Source organism: Myotis yumanensis, unplaced genomic scaffold (assembly GCF_028538775.1).
Source record: "Myotis yumanensis isolate MYYU_CA2020_CCGP unplaced genomic scaffold, mMyoYum1.0.hap1 SCAF_1, whole genome shotgun sequence".
Lineage (NCBI taxonomy): Eukaryota > Metazoa > Chordata > Mammalia > Chiroptera > Vespertilionidae > Myotis > Myotis yumanensis.
This window is the reverse complement of record NW_027223752.1, coordinates 215,932,408-215,948,908: the sequence shown is the minus strand read 5'-3', so window position 1 is coordinate 215,948,908 and position 16,501 is coordinate 215,932,408. Positions and strand designations below refer to the sequence as shown.

The 16,501-nt window shown below is 39.2% G+C and overlaps 1 protein-coding gene across 5 annotated transcripts in view; it reads right to left on the bottom strand.

The window, feature by feature from the left end:
• The window catches only part of PDS5A (PDS5 cohesin associated factor A), a 106,078-nt gene that overhangs the window by 32,067 nt on the left and 57,510 nt on the right, over positions 1–16,501 (bottom strand). For all 5 annotated transcript variants that reach the window (XM_070397721.1, XM_070397714.1, XM_070397716.1 and 2 more), the window contains 6 exons: positions 15,756–15,804; positions 15,191–15,330; positions 8,635–8,750; positions 7,158–7,263; positions 3,484–3,644; positions 447–570 (listed from right to left, as the gene is read on the bottom strand). In XM_070397721.1, coding sequence (XP_070253822.1) covers positions 447–570; positions 3,484–3,644; positions 7,158–7,263; positions 8,635–8,750; positions 15,191–15,330; positions 15,756–15,804 — 696 coding nt within the window. The remainder of the gene's footprint in view (positions 1–446; positions 571–3,483; positions 3,645–7,157; positions 7,264–8,634; positions 8,751–15,190; positions 15,331–15,755; positions 15,805–16,501) is intronic.

The window sequence follows — 16,501 nt, the reverse complement described above, 5'->3', positions numbered from 1 at the left end:
GGATTTTTTATTCTGTGGGAACATTTTAAACGACCTTTCTAGTAATGGAATCAGGCCAAGAATCATACATAAGAAAAGGCCAACAGGACTAATTTTTAGGTAGGGGTGTCAGGTACTTTTAACTTGGTGGTTCAAAGTCATCTAACTAATACTTTTTGAGGATTAAATGGATCACTGACCCAATTAAGTAAAATGTCCTAACAAAAACATACAAAACACCCTTCCATATGTAGTATTTAAATATATAATCTGATCTAAAGGCTGGCAATATATTGCTGAATAAACAGAGAGAGTCCCTGCTCCTATGGAATTTATAGTCTAGGGTGGGATAAAAAAACAACAAAAAATCCCTTAAAAACAAAAATAAAAAACCCCACAACAAACAAAAAACCTACCTTCACAGACAATAAAAATCAACATAAAGACACCCTACATATTATATATACCTCAAAAATCTGTGCGAGCTGGACTTCTTTATTTGTGAATATGGCATGTATACAGTGAACAGCCTGTTTTGCTTGGTGTGGAGTACCTCTCTTTGCTTTCTGATGTAAAATAGGAATTAAAGTCCTGTAAAAAATAATATCATAGTTAAAAAAAAACAAAAGTCCATAAACTACAGGTAGTTCTTTTGGTTACCTCCTATGTTCTCTTCCATAATTATTTGGATGTATGCTGATAGAAAAGTCTCTCTTAAAAACTATCAGATTTATAAAAAGATCTAAAGTTCCTTCTCAGTTTCCAAGTATGATTCAAGAAATACAAGTAGCAAAAGACCAAGTTTTATTAAAAAGCTGAAATTATTATACCAGTGAAAGAAAGTATGCAAGGACATAGACATATATACACTGAGTGGCCAGATTATTATGACTGGCCAGATTATTATGACCACCCCATCAGTACTTCGTTGGACCACCTTTTTGCCTTCAATACTGTGGCGATTCTTCTTGGCATTGACTCCACGAGATGTTGAAAGGTGATGCGAGGAATCTGACACCATGCCTGATGAATAGCACTGTCCAGTTCTGTGAGATTTGATGGTTGTGGAACCAGCTGCCTGATGGCTCTTTTAACTTCATCCCACAAATGCTCAATTGGATTGAGATCTGGTGATTGTGGGGGCCACCTAAACAAGGTAAAATTTCCCTCATGTTCTTGAAACCACTCCTGCACAATACAAGCACTGTGGCATGGCGCATTGTCTTGTTGGAAGAAGCCATCTCCATTGGGATACGCCATTATCATGATAGGATGAACTTGACCAGCAACTATACTTAGGTATGTTGTGCTATTCAGATGTTTATAATGATCTGGCCCTCTAGCAACTTCAGCGCAAAATTATAGCTAATTTGCCTACAAACGTCAGGTGGTCATAATAATCTGGCCACTCAGTGTATATTGGTAGAAGAGTAATAGAAACATCTAACAATGATTGAGTACTTGATGCCAATTATGATTCTAAGTATTTTTACGTGGTTTAATCCTCAAATCACTCAAAGAGGATTAATTATTACAGTCAATAAACAGATGAAGAAAAAACAGTGCACAAAAATATTAGTTAAGCTTCTTAAGGTAACAGAGTTAGGAAATGGTAGAGTTGGGATTTGAAGATAAGCATTTCTGCTCCAAAATCCCTATATTTAACCTCCATACTGACAATGAAGAACAAAATTAAAAAATCTTTCTATAGGACAATGTGGAAATACATATTAGTCTTAAAGTATTAACTGTTGATGATATGGGAAACAAGTGTAATGAAGAAAGAAGCATGTTTGTATCAACTTATAAAAAATAGACATATACATCAAGTAGATAGACAAAACATTTCATTAAAAATAGTGACTTATTCTTTATATTTTTTAAAGTTTGAGCTTTTTACTATATATATATATATATATATATATGGTATTTTTCTAATTAGAAAATCTATAAGGAAAAATAAAAGGAAAGATACTTGTCATAATTAAATGTAATGCAATTATCCTATTGTATAGATTATAAGGTCAGTGGTATTAAACACAGTGCTGACAAAGGGTCCTCTTATGGTAATGGGAGGCTAGACTCAATGTCATGCACCTCAACAACAACAAAATGGGAACATAGGCTAGTCACTGTAGGTCTGATTTGATCCGAATATGCCATGCTTCTCTCCATGCAGGTTTGGAACAAGGATTTCCATGCCCAAAAAACCTCTTTGATAGAGTACTGCTTAAGTCTTTTCTTTCACAAAATAATTTACCAGAGTAACAATTCCTGTAAATAATACAAGTAACAAAGGAAGATGTGTTGTTTCAATTGTTGTTAAATGCATTATTAATTCTTCTTAGCCTCATGAAGTGATGATACATAAGTCAACTTTAACCTTTCTCGTTGCTTTCCTAGTGTGCTATAATTCTATGATGCATCTGGGTTGTTATTTAGGTCTATAGGGTTATGCTTCCCTGCTTTTCAGTGATTCTCTCCTTCCTTCCCCATTAGTCTTTTAGAAAAAAAGGTTTTATTTCTTGTGTCCAAAATATACAGAGATTTTCCTACTTTCAGGAAATGCATGAGAAACTTTATTCTACAGCTGATATTTGGCTCTTGCTCTATTTTCTTCAATGTTTTTTTTTTCTATAATATACAAATATAAAGAGTATTATCTCTAGACTATAAACTCCTTGAGAGCAGGAACTGACTGTGGTAATTCTTTCAGATTAGCCAGTACAGCACTGACAATGAAGAAAAGGTACAATAAATATTTAATTATTTCTCAAATTTAACCATAAGTTCACAAATTTAATACAAACTTTAGGAGTCATGAGGCTTCTTGTTCTATGATTACTCTCTGAGAAAAACTGGTTTGATTTGGATATATCCCAAACTATCTGCATATACTCTGAACATGTGATTCAACAGCTATAAGCTATAATTCTTCCAAAATTTATCTCCTAAATTTTATGTCCAAATATAGTCTCAGCACAATTCCGATCCTAAGAAACCTCTTTAAGATGCCAAAATGAACAAAATGTACGTCATTCTTATGAGAAGGGATCAAAACAATAAAAAGCACCTCTGTCAAAAACCATGCAACTAAGAAATATTTTATTAAGCTCACTACTTGATTATCCCATTCTGTGGTGGGTTATGAAGGTAGGAGCTTTTTAATTTATAACCAGTTGGAAAGAAAAAGGGGAACATACATAGGTTAGAAAAATATATTAACCACAAATTCTAAATTCTGTGATAACTCTTGATCATTAATATTACTATTTTAAAATCATATTGTAATAAACAAAGTTTCAGTTTCTTCCTCTACCTATATTCTAAAGGTAGGGGAGAAATGAGGCAGAGAAAAGATGAAACAAAGAATACAGAGAAGTAGCTTCGAAATACAAGTTGTCTTTCCTCTCTCCTGTCTTCCTATGTAAAAGGGAAACAAAGATCCTATGGCTCCCACACTTAGAAGCCTCTTGTGTTTACTACAAGAAAAAATATACTCACGATCGTATCTGGGGTAGGTCTGTTTCTATTTTGTGGCCTGTATTTCTAAAAATTTGTATAGCAGCTTCTGCTACTTTGTCATCTTCCATTCGGAGGCACTGTAACAGGGACTCATAGGTCTCTGCAGAGTGGAACGAGGTAGGATGTGTGAAAGACAGAACCTGGAGGAACAGATATAGCTTTAGAAGTACAGACAATGGTTTTAATCCATTAAAAGAAGATAACTATAAATATGATTTAAAATATGGGCTTCACGAGCTGGCTACACAGAATTATGATTTATATCTAGTAGTTAGGCATGGCTAATAAGAAACTGAAAGAAAAAAAAAAAAAAAGAAACTGACAGAAATACTATGAAGTAGATTCCTTAAGACAGCTGATATCCGGCCCTTGCTTAATTTTTTTCTTATCTGAGAGTCTATTCTGATACTGGAAATGCAGAAAATGTGGCTCCTCATTCATAGTGTATGATGTTATGATGTAAACAAAATGCTAACCAAGAGCTTTATTTCATGGCAAAAGATACTCTACAAGGAAATATTTTAAGTGAAATCCATCACAAAAAGTTCACTCATCATAACTATAAACAAAAAAGACATTATTGATAATTTTTTAAAGAATTTTCCCATTAAAAAAATTTTTTTTATTAATTTCAGACAGGAAGGAAGAGGGAGACATAGAAACATCGGTCATGAGAGAGAATCATTGATTGGCTGCCTCCTGCACGTTCCCCACGGGGTATTGAGCCTCCAACCTGGGCATGTGCCATTCACCAGAATCGAACCTGGGACCCTTTAGTCCATAGGTCAACGCTCTATCCACTGAGCCAAACCAGCTAGGGCCGTGGTCAGCAAACTGCGGCTCGAGAGCCACATGCGGCTCTTTGGCCCCTTGAGCGTGGCTCTTCCACAAAATACCCCGTGCGCACGTACAGTGTGATTGAAACTTCGTGGCCCATGCACAGAAGTCGGTATTTTGTGGAAGTACCACACTCAAGGGGCCAAAGAGCCGCATGTGGCTCGCGAGCTGCGGTTTGCTGACCACTGGGTTAGGGCAATTATTGATAACTTTTAATCGTGACTACAAAAATATAATTATTCTCTATTTATTATGACCTAAGTTCCAGCCTATCCTTAAGGAATTTACAGCAAGTTAGAAATAACATGTCTACAAAGTTACATGTTATTGAAACAATTTAGTTAGCATAATATTGGAAATAAGAGTTAAAGTTGAGAGGCAGGGAGATGGGGAAATGGATTATATAGTCTTCAGTAACTTATACAATAATCATTTATTTAATGGGCAATAGAGTGGAGAGATTGTCTCATTTGGTGAGATTTACAGTGATATTTAGTTATGAGGTTTTAATAACTCATAGAAAAATGGAGAATCAAACTTGAAAAACCAAATCAAACAATCTATGTTCTAATGTCTCTGGTTTGTCTCTTCTCTCTTAATTTGTATGTTATCTTTGGGCATCCTCCCACGTACGGAAAGGTTGTTGGTTTGATTCCTGGTCAGGGCACATGCCCAGGTTGTGGGCTCGATCCCTGGTAGGGGGTGTGTAGGAGGCAGCTGAGTGATATTTTGCTCTCACCCTGATGTTTTTCTCTCTCTCCTTTCCTCTCTGTCTCTAAAAAATCAATTTAAAAAAGTTTTAAAAAATGTCTATCTTAAAGATGATTTTACTCTTAAAACTATTTAAAAAATATAACCCTATTATTAAAAGTATAATTAAAATAATTCTCATGAAGCATCATATCAATTCTTTCCATGATATAATATTTAAGGCGATTCCAATACCACCCTCTCTTCTTTCTTTTTTAATCCTCACCCAAGGATCTTTTTCTACTTATTTTCAGGGAGAGTGGAAGAAGAGAGGGAAAGAGAAAAACATCGATGTGAGAGAAACACACCAATTGGTTGCCTCCTGCACAAACCCCAACCAGGGCCTGGGCCAGGGAGGAGCCCTTGACCAGAATCGAACCCGGGACTCTTTGGTCCACAGGCCGACACTCCTTCCACTGAACCAAACTGGCTAAGGCACAATGCTCTTTTCTAATGTCAATTGATTGCACTGGTTTGCATCTTCTCCCTTAGTTTACATGTTGTAGTGGTCTAAATGTTTCATTGACTTCAATTTCTTCTCTTTACTCCATCCAATAAAAGCTCTATCAAATGTTGATATCATATTAAAAACAAGGTTAAAAAGTCCTGATAAGCCTGACCGGCATGGCTCAGTGGTTGAGCATCAACCTATGAACCAGGAGGTCATGGTTCGATTCCCGTCAGGGCACATGCACAAGTTGTGGGCTCGATCCCCAGTGTGTGGTGTGCAGGAGGCAGCCGATCAATGATGATTCTCTCTCATCGCTGAGGTTTCTCTCTCTCTCTCCCTCTCCCTTCCTTTCTGAAATCAATAAAAATAATTTTTTTTTTAAAAAAAAGGAAAGAAAAAAGCCCTGATAATATCTTTCTGCCCCAAAGGCACTTCACAATCTGGAACCAACCTCGTCTCACATTACGCCCCAAAACAATCCTTTTCTCTAGTCAGGCTAGATTCCTAATGATCCCTAAAATATGCCAAGAATTATTCTCTTTGATGATGTTTGTCTCCTAGATTAAGTCCTATCTTTTCTATTAAGTCTTGCCTGACCTTACTAATTGGCTCAATTCTCTGAATATTTTGACATCTATTACAATAACCAATAGTTTAAAAATTCCCTAATCAGACAAACGTTGTCATATAATATTCTCATGAGCAACCCTACTACTTCAGATGCAGGTTCTTTAAAAGGTACTAAATCATTTAACATATACTGTTACAAGCACAGCAGACATGCAAATGATCTATTGATGGGTTGCCTCCTGCATGCATCCTGACCAGGGCCAGGGATTGAGCCTGCAACCAAGGTATGTCTCCTTGACCAGAATTGAAACTGTGGCCCTTCAGTCCGCAGACCAATGCTCTAACCCAGGGGTCCTCAAACTTTTTAAACAGGGGGCCAGTTCACTGTCCCTCAGACTGTTGGAGGGCCGGACTATAGTTAAAAAAAAACTATGAACAAATTCCTATGCACACTGCACATATCTTATTTTGAAGTAAAAAAACAGAACGGGAACAAATAGAATATTTGTATTTGCATGTGGCCCGCGGGCCGTAGTTTGAGGACCCCTGCTCTAACCAATGAGGCTAGGGCTCAAAAATGTTATTTTATAATGTAAAATAATTACATTATTCTAAATGTAAAAACGTATTTTTATAAAATATGATCGCTACAAAAAGTTTAAATCTTTTGAATAGTTTCCAATGAAATAAGGCCTAACTCTTGCATATCCTTAACAAAATTCAAGTTTTGATTCCTTGTGGAATCTAATGAACAACCGATGAACAAAATGGAACCAGAGCATGGATACATGGAACAGAGAGGAGAGAGCCAGAGGGGAGGGGTGGGGGTGGAGGTGACTGGATAAAGAAGTTGAAGGGATTAGCTAAGGAACATATACACGCATATCCCATGGACATGGAAAAATAGTGTGAAGGTGAAAAGAGGGGGAGATAGGTAGAGGTGGGCAAAGGGGGAGAAGGGAATCTGTAATAATGTCAACATGAAAAGTTTTTAATAAAACAAGTGATTACTAAACTGCTGGAGACAAAATTGTTTCAAAAATACCTTAAGAAGTTCAAGTCCTGAACGAATAGCTGTATCTGGACTTACACCCTCCTCTTCATCATCTGCTGTCCCCTCTATTGATTTGTTCATCAGTTTTACCAGTGCACTATTAATACAAGAAAATCTAAATTAGTAACACCATAGTATACAGCTTATCAACTAGAAAAATAATTAGTGCAAGGGAAAAGTATTCACAAAAGTACAACAGGAAATCATTGGAAACAAGTAAAATGTATGAAACTATGGGAACAGTTAATAAAAAACAGCTATCAATTATGCCAGGCTCCTTACTTTTGTTTTGTTTTGTTAATCCTCACCCAAGGATATTTTTTCCCCATTGATTTTCAGAGAGTGGAAAGGGAGGGTGAGAGACAGAGAGATAGAAACATCAATGTGAGAGAGACACATTGATTGGTTGCCTTCCACAGGCACCCCGGGCTAGGGATCAAGTCTGCAAACGAGGTACCCGCCCTTGACTGGAACTGAAGCTGTGACCCTTCAGTCCACAGGCCAACGCTCTAACCACTAAGCAAAACCAGTCAGGGCCAGGCTCCTTACTTTTTATATGTTATCGCTAAATCTCACAATCATCCAAAGGAGATATTACACCCATACTAGAGTAAAAAAAAAATTAAAAACTCATAAATTAGAGGGCTTTTTCTAAAAGCCACAAAGCAGTATTAAACAGGTTTTGAAACCAGACCAGTATGATGGTAATCTAGTGCTCTTTTCAAAACATTATTCTGTTTTCACATACCTCAAGTGAACAGTGATGTAATACATACTGAAGAATATTATGTAATCATTAAAATGGTTAAAAAACCCCAAAGATAACCCTGGTCGACTGGCTCAGTTGGTTGGGAGTATTGTCCCATATACCAAATGGTTGTGGGTTTGATTCTCATTCAGGGTGAATACAGGAGGCAAATGACTGATGGCCCCCACCCGTCTCCCCAAATCCCCCTTTTCTCAAAATCAGTAAAAATATAACCTCGGTGAGGATTAAAAAATAGAGTCTCTGTCCCCAAGTTCTGTTCTCCCATAAACTTCTAAAGACTTCTTTGTTGTTGTTGTTTATTTTATCTGCTTAAACATACAGAAGTTACAGATGTTTATATAGTAAAATCTGTGATTCTTTGGCTTTTGGTGTTATAAGATTTCATTCTTTAAATTAAAAAAAGAAAACTCAAAGATTGATTGATAGTCTATATATTTAAATTTTCTTCTCTGTTCTTATGTCCTAGGTTTTCTTTAATGACCACATATAAACTAAAAATAAACACAGGAACTGTTAAAAAATAAAAAAACATTGAAGTAAGCCAAAAACTAGAAAATAAACAGGCCATTCTTTCATGCTTCTATTAGAAAGGTATACAGGGAATATTTTCAGGTCTACTTAGAAACCAAAAATTTAAATTCACAACACTGTAGTTTTAGATTATATTTTATTTTTGAGTAAATATATTTCCTAGCTTACCTTATGGCTTCGGAATCAATATGCACAGGTGCAATTCTTTCCAACAGAAATTTGACCATCTCTAAAAAAGGATTTGTTGGCTGTTTAGGATTTGCAAGTTTCCGAGCTATTTCTCTCTAAAAAGCAAAGAGTTTTACCATAAGTATGATTCACTTTCATGTTTTTCAAAATAAATATGATTATATGCATCAAAAGCATTTAAAGATTCAAAACCAGCAGAATACACACACACACACACTCTTCTGCTTTAGACTCTGATTGAAATTATGCACTCCTTAGGCAATCACTGCAGAATCTGGACTGTGGAGAACAAAACAGAAATAATATGGTGTGATTTATGCCTTTGTCTCATATTTCTCCCATAAAATTTTTGATGCTTTACTTTTGAAAAAACAAAACAATGTGCACTTTCATGGATAAGTTTCTTGGTTTATTTCATAATTTGACAGAATAATGTGTTTTAGGTCAATCATTTGTTTTTTAAAAAAGAGATTCATAAGTGTATAAATATTTTTATAAAGATCTTCATTTCTGGATAAACAGAGCTGAGTCGAAGATGGTGGCATTACGTCAAATAGAAACTACAAAGAAAAGACATTGCTGTAAATGTCTAAAGAATATAGCAATTAATGATTATAGGGACTGAACCACCTAGAGACAAGGTCAAAGTTACAATATGCTGGGCACTGGATAAAGAAATTTACTCTAATGACAAGGCTTTTAATTGAGTATCTGAGGAGTAAATGTAAATTTTAGCCAAGAAGATAAACACATTAAGTGCGTTCAAACTATAAAGTAGTAACTCTATTTATAAGCTTATTCTAAATGTAAAGCTCTTTTAAGATTATAGTTGACATACAGTAATATATTAGATTCAGGTGTACAACACAGAGATTTGACATTTATATAACTTAAGAAATGATAGCATGAATCTAGTAATCATCTGTCTCTGTAGTTATTGTGATATTATTGACTGCATTTCCTATGATATACTTTACATCCACACGACTTACAAGTTTGTACCTCATAATTCCCTTTACCTTTTTGCTCATCTGCCCACCATCCCACCTTTGTGGCAACTATCAGAATCTTCTCTGTATCTATGAGTCTATTTTGTTTTGTTTGTTCATTTGTTTAGTTTTTTATATTCTACATATAAATGAAACAATACAGGCTTGTCGTTTTCTTACTTATTCCACTTAGCATAGTACCCTCTAGGTCAGTGATGGTGAACCTTTGAGCTCGGCGTGTCAGCATTTTGAAAAACCCTAACTTAACTCTGGTGCCGTGTCACATATAAAAATTTTTTGAGAGAGACCAAGATGGCGGCGTAGGTAAACACCGGAGACCGCTGCCGCAAACAACCATTTCAAAAATACAACTAAAAGACGGAACAGACATCACCCAGAACCACAGGAAGGCTGGCTGAAGAGAGACTCCACAACTAGAAGGAAAGAGAACAACTAGAAGGAAAGAGAACAGCAAACCGAGGCTCAGAGGAGGCGCAGTGTGGAAAATACAAAGGTACCGAGGTGCACGCGAAAGCGGGCTGGTGGCTGAGGGCGCAGTTGTCGTTTTCGGTCGGGAGTGAGTCTCAGACTCTGGGCTCCAGATCCGGGCGAGTCTCTAGGGACCCAGACTCAAACGGGAGAAGCGGGATTGTCTGGCATCAGTTGGAACCTGAGGGCAGCTTTCTCTCCGAGGTTTGCAGCAGCTGCCGGGGTTCTGAGAAGCAGAGCCTCTGGGAACGCGACTGAGAGCGGCCATAACTGCTCCCTCCGCCCGCCCTGTTGATCCCGCCCCGCCCAAACCCTGCGCACAGCCATTTGCCGGATCGCCTCAGGCAAAGGCTGGATTAGCGCCTCCCCAGAAGACAGATGTTTTCCACACAGCTGATTCCTACAGCCAGTCGGCCTGGTGGTCAAATCCCTCTAGTGTTAACTACAACAATTAAGGCTTGGCTAGAACAAGACTGCGCACAAAGACCACAAGGGGGTGCACCAAGAAAGCATAAAAGATGCGGAGACAAAAAAACATGACAGAAATGGAGGATATGGAGCTAAGAATCGCAATTTTGAGGGCTTGCTATAAACTTGAGCAGAGCCTCACGAAAACTACTGAGACCCTCGATGCTACGATAAAGAAATTAGAAAGTAAGCATACACGGACTGAAATAAAGAATATTATACCAAATAGCAGACCAGAGGAGCACAAGAATCAAACCAAAGATTCGACAAAAAACACCCAACTGGAAAAGCAAAATGAAAAAAGAATCCGAAAGTGTGAAGATAGTGTAAGGAGCCTCCGGGACAGCTTCAAGCGCACTAATATCAGAATAATAGGGGTGCCAGAAGATGAGAGACAGCAAGATATTGAAAACCTATTTGAAGAAATAATGGCAGAAAACTTCCCCCACCTGGTGAAAGAAATGGACTTACAGGTCCAAGAAGCGCAGAGAACCCCAAACAAAAGGAATCCAAAGAGGACCACACCAAGACACATCATCATTAAAATGCCAAGAGCAAAAGACAAAGAGAGAATCTTAAAAGCAGCAAGAGAAAGAGACTCAATTACCTACAAGGGAATACCCATACGACTGTCAGCTGATTTCTCAACAGAAACTTTGCAGGCCAGAAGGGAATGGCAAGAAATATTCAAAGTACTGAATACCAAGAACCTACAACCAAGATTACTTTATCCAGCAAAGCTATCATTCAGAATTGAAGGTCAGATAAAGAGCTTCACAGATAAGGAAAAGCTAAAGGAGTTCATCACCACTAAACCAGTATTATACAAAATGCTGAAAGGTTTCCTTTAAGAAGAGGAAGAAGAAAAAGGTAAAGATACAAATTGTGAACAACAAACATGCATCTATCAACAAGTGAATCTAAGAATCAAGTGAATAAATAATCTGATGTACAGAATGAACTGGTGATTACAATGAATCAGGGACATAGAAGGGGAATGGACTGACTATTCTTGGGGGGGGGGGGGGGGAAGGGGAGATGCGGGAAGAGACTGGACAAAAATCGTGCACCTATGTATGGATGAGGACAGTGGGTGGGGTGTGACGGCGGAGGGTGGGGCGGGAACTGGGAGAAGGGGAGTTATGGGAAAAAAAGAGGAACAAATGTAATCAGAACAATAAAGATTTAATTAAAAAAAAATTTTTGATATTTGCAACCATAGTAAAACAAAGACTTATATTTTTGATATTTATTTTATATATTTAAATGCCATTTATATATTTAAATGCCATTTAAATGCCCCCTGTCACACACAGAGCCATAGGGCGATCAGGGGGTTTGGGCACTGCCCTCTGTCACGCTGCTCCCAATAGGGGAGTTGGGGCGCCGCACCCTGTCACACTCAGGCCAAAAAAAATAAGTTCACGTGTCACCTGACACACGTGTCATCTCTGACACACGTGTCATCTGACACGTGTGTCATAGGTTCGCCATCATTGCTCTAGGTCCATTCATGTTGTTGCAAAGGGCAAGATTTCATTCTTTTTCATGACTGAGTAATAGTCCAGTGTGTGTACAACTTTCTTTATCCATTCACCTATCAATGGACACCTAGGTTGCTTCCATATCACGGCTATATAAAATATATCCAAGTATATAAACAATAATACTAGAAATAATTATTGGTCTTTTTAGATCCACGTAGATATCCTGTATCCCCCGACTGAATAAAAAAATACCTACTCCATGCTCTCAAACAACTTTGTAAACATATATTACAGTTCTTATACCTTATTACATATTTAAATAATTATCCCATCCTTATTTTTTCTAGAACAAAGTTAGACACAATTATTTAAATTTTTCTTTCTTTTTTTCATCTATTAAGGATTGGTCCCATACACAGTGGTTGTTATCTATGTGTAATACCATAGAAATACAATTTACTTAAATCTTAAAGGGTAGTGTAGGGACAAGGATGTATATATATGTGTGTGTGTATATATATATACACACACACATACACACACACACACATATATTAGAGGCCCGATGCACGAAATTCATGCAAGAGTAGGCCCTTTGCAGCCATGGCTGCCTGGATTCCTCCCTAGCAATCGCTATGGCTGCCTCAATCCCGCAGCTGCAGCTCTTGCTTCGTCCCGGTAGGACGGTAGGACGTCTGGTCTAATTAGCATATTACATTTTTATTATAATACTAGAGGCCGGGTGCACAAAAATTTGTGCACTCCGGAGGGGAAGAGCAGGGGGGGGGCCCCTCAGCCCGGCCTGTGCCCTCTCGCAGTCTGGGACCCCTCGGGAGATAATGACCTGCTGGCTTAGGCCCGCTCCCGGGTGGCAGAGGGCAGGCCCAATCCCTAGGTGCAGCCCCTGGTCGGGCTCAGGGCAGGGCCAATTGGGGAGTTGGGGCGCCACCCCTTGTAATGCACAGAGCATGGCGGATCGGGAGGTTGCGATGCCACCCCTAGTCACACTCAGGGTAGGGCCGATTGGGGGGTTGGGGCACCGCCTCCTGTCACACTCAAGGCAGGGTCGATGGGGAGGTTGCGGTGCCACCCTGTCACGCACAGAGCAGGGCCGATCAGGGGGTTAGGGCGCTACCCCCTGTCATGCACAGAGCAGGGCCCATCAGGGGGGTTGGGGCTCTGTACCCTGTCACGCACAGAGCAGGGACCATCAGGGGGTTGGGGATCTCCCCCCAGTCACACACAGAGCAGGGCCCATCAGGGGGTTGAGGAGCTCCCCCGTGTCACCCACAGAGTAGGGCCAATAGGGGAGTTGGGGCGCCGCACCCTGTCACACTCAGGGCAGGGCCGATGGGGAGGTTATGGCTCTACCCCGTCACACACAGAGCAGGGCCCGTGGGGGGTGGGGGGGGCTGGGGCGCCACACTTTGTCACACAGAGCAGGGGCGATCTGGGGGTTGGGGCGCTGTACCCTGTCACACACAGAGCAGGGCGGATCAGGGGGTTGGGGCGCCGCACCCTGTCACACACAGAGCCGCAGGGCGATCCGGGGTTTGGGGAGTTCTCCCTATCAGGCACAGAGCAGGGCCAATCAGGGGGTTGGGGCGCCTTCTCCTGTCATGAACAGAGCAGGGCGGATAGGGAGGTTGTGGCCCTGCCCCCTGTCATACACAGAGCCATAGGGCGATCAGGGGGTTTGGGCACTGCCCTCTGTCACGCTGCTCCAGGGGCCAGGAGGCCTCGCGGCTCCAGTGATCCCGGTGCTGGGAGGCATATTACCCTTTTACTATATAGGATAGAGGCCTGGTGCACAGGTGGGGGCTGGCTGGTTTGCCCTGAAGGGTGTCCTGGATCAGGGTGGGGGTCCCCACTGGGGTGCCCGGCCAGCGTGGATGAGGGGCTGAGGGCTGTTTTCAGGCTGGCGGGTGACTGAAGCTCCCAACCGCTCCTTTTTTTTCTTTTTTTTTATTCTGGGCCAGCTTTAGCTCTGAGGCTCGGCTCCAGCTATGAAGCCTCGGCTGCTGAAAGCAAGTTTCTGGCCTTTGTTTACCTTCTGTATTTGAAACAATGTTGCGATCCTGCTGGCTGAAGCCCGGCTGACTAAAGCAGGTTTCTGGGGTTTTGTTTAGCTTCTATATTTGTAACAATGTTTCAAACTGCAAGCTCAGAGGCCGGTAGCAGCAGGCGGGGAACCTGGCTTCCTCCGTCACTGGAGCAAGCAAGCCTCCCTGTTTGCGTCAGCTGCCTGGCTGCCGGCCGCCATCTTGGCTGGCAGTTAATTTGCATAAGGATATGATGATTAGCCAATGGGAAGGGTAGCAGAGGTACGGCTAATTACCATGTTTCTCTTTTATTAGATAGGACTAGAGGCCCGATGCACGAAATTTGTGCATGGGGTGTGGCCCTCCCAGCCCTGGCTTCGTCTGTAGGTCATTCGACTATTAGATCTAATATGCTATCTATCTATCTATGTCTATCTATCTATCTATCTATCTATCTATATATAAATAAATATGCAAAATCTTCTAACAACCCTATGAAGGAGTTAAAATTTAGAGATGAGAAAAATGAGGCTTGCCTGGCCAGCATGGCTCATAAAATGCTAAATAAATGAACAAATAAAGTTTTCAATGATACTGATTTTCTATAAAATAAAAGAGTCCAAGAAAAGAATGAAGACAAAAGCCTAAATAGGAATTACCTTATCTATAAATACCTATACAGTAATGTAACTACTGCTGATTTCTTGACAAGGGCTATCTCCTTGCTAATATATGGTAGAAGAAAATGTATACACAAATAAGCATTTAGAAAATTCTTATTCACTTAATGAATGTCTACTAAATACAAAGCATTTTATCTTGCTCAGTTCCTAGGACCAATCTCCCTGGCTTAGTTCTAATGTTTTTCCTGGAATTTTGGCTGAAGAGTGGTAAGTAAAGAGAACTAAGTTGACCACGGATATATTCCCTAGGTAAGCCAGAGCTCACAATACTGGTAAATTCACACAACTAAAATAATCTCTGTAAAGTAGATTTTAATAAAATATAAATTTCTAAAAGCAAAGTTAGAAGAACAAATGTAAAAGTATAATTTACTAACCACACAAACATCTGCCTGTTTACATGAACAGGTTGGGCTGATTAATAACTCCAATTGAGACCGCAGTTTTTCATCATCACCGAGAACCTGGTTAAATTTCTTCACAAAATCTTGTGCTTTCCCAGGGTCAGGCAAATTCTCTATAAAATTAAAAGAGCATCAATAATACATTAAGAGAAGCTACTCTACTAAGCTAAAAGAAAGTTGTCTTAAAAATAAAATAATGCTGAGTGCCCTCGGGTGTGGCTTAGTGGTTGAGCATCAACCCAGGAACTAACTGGTTCCATTCCCAGTCTGGGCGCATTGTCAGGTTTCAGGCTCGATCCCTAGTGGGGGGCATGCCGGAGGCAACCAATTGATGAAGTTTCTCTCCCATCAATGTTTCTATATCTCTATCCCTCTATCTCTTGAGCTAGCAAGAGAATATCAGCCTCACTGGGACTTCGAAATAAAACTACTAAGGAAAGGATCATTTTCCTTTATTTAAATTGATAGCACCATTGGGAAACTTATTTGTCTGTTTTGATGTTTATTATATATCTACAGAGTAAATAAACATACTCACTTGCTATGGTCATCAGTTTTCCAAACATGGCAGAACAGTTAGTCTCTGACTGAAATTTAAAACAAAAACAAAAGAAGTGATATGTGCTACTAAATTTCTGGGAAAAAAAATCTATGTTCAGGATTATATTTTTTAAGTTAAAAATATTACCATATCTAGTTATTATCATATCCACACCCTAAGTTGATAATAAAAAATTGTGTACTAGCAACAATTATTAAGTTAGGACAAAAAGAAGGAAAGGAGATGTCAGCAGTAACAGGTATTTAAAAATTTAGAGTATATAATTTTCATACGGAAATTATCTTGCCAGAAGATTGAACAGGATAACTTTGATAAAAAGCAATTATATGGAAATTACTATGAAACCATACACCAAAGAAAATAAACTAATAATGTGAAGACTAGAAATGTTTTCTTTCTGAATAGAATTCTATTAGCTTTTGTGTGGCCTTACATAAATAACCTCAGAATATCACCTCCCTTCAAAATGTGCTCCCCTTTCCTCCATTACAAAAAAGATGACTTAAATTTGTATGAAACTTGAGTAATTTGTATCAGAAATTGGTAAACTATGGTTCCATGGACCACCTGTTTTTGTTAAACTTTTGCTGGAACACAATCATGACCATTTATTTACATATTGTGTAAAACTGTTTTTGCACTACAAAGAGAGAGTTGAGAGTTCACCACAGAGTGTATAGTTGGCAAAGCCCAAAATTTACTACCTAGTCATTTACAAAAAA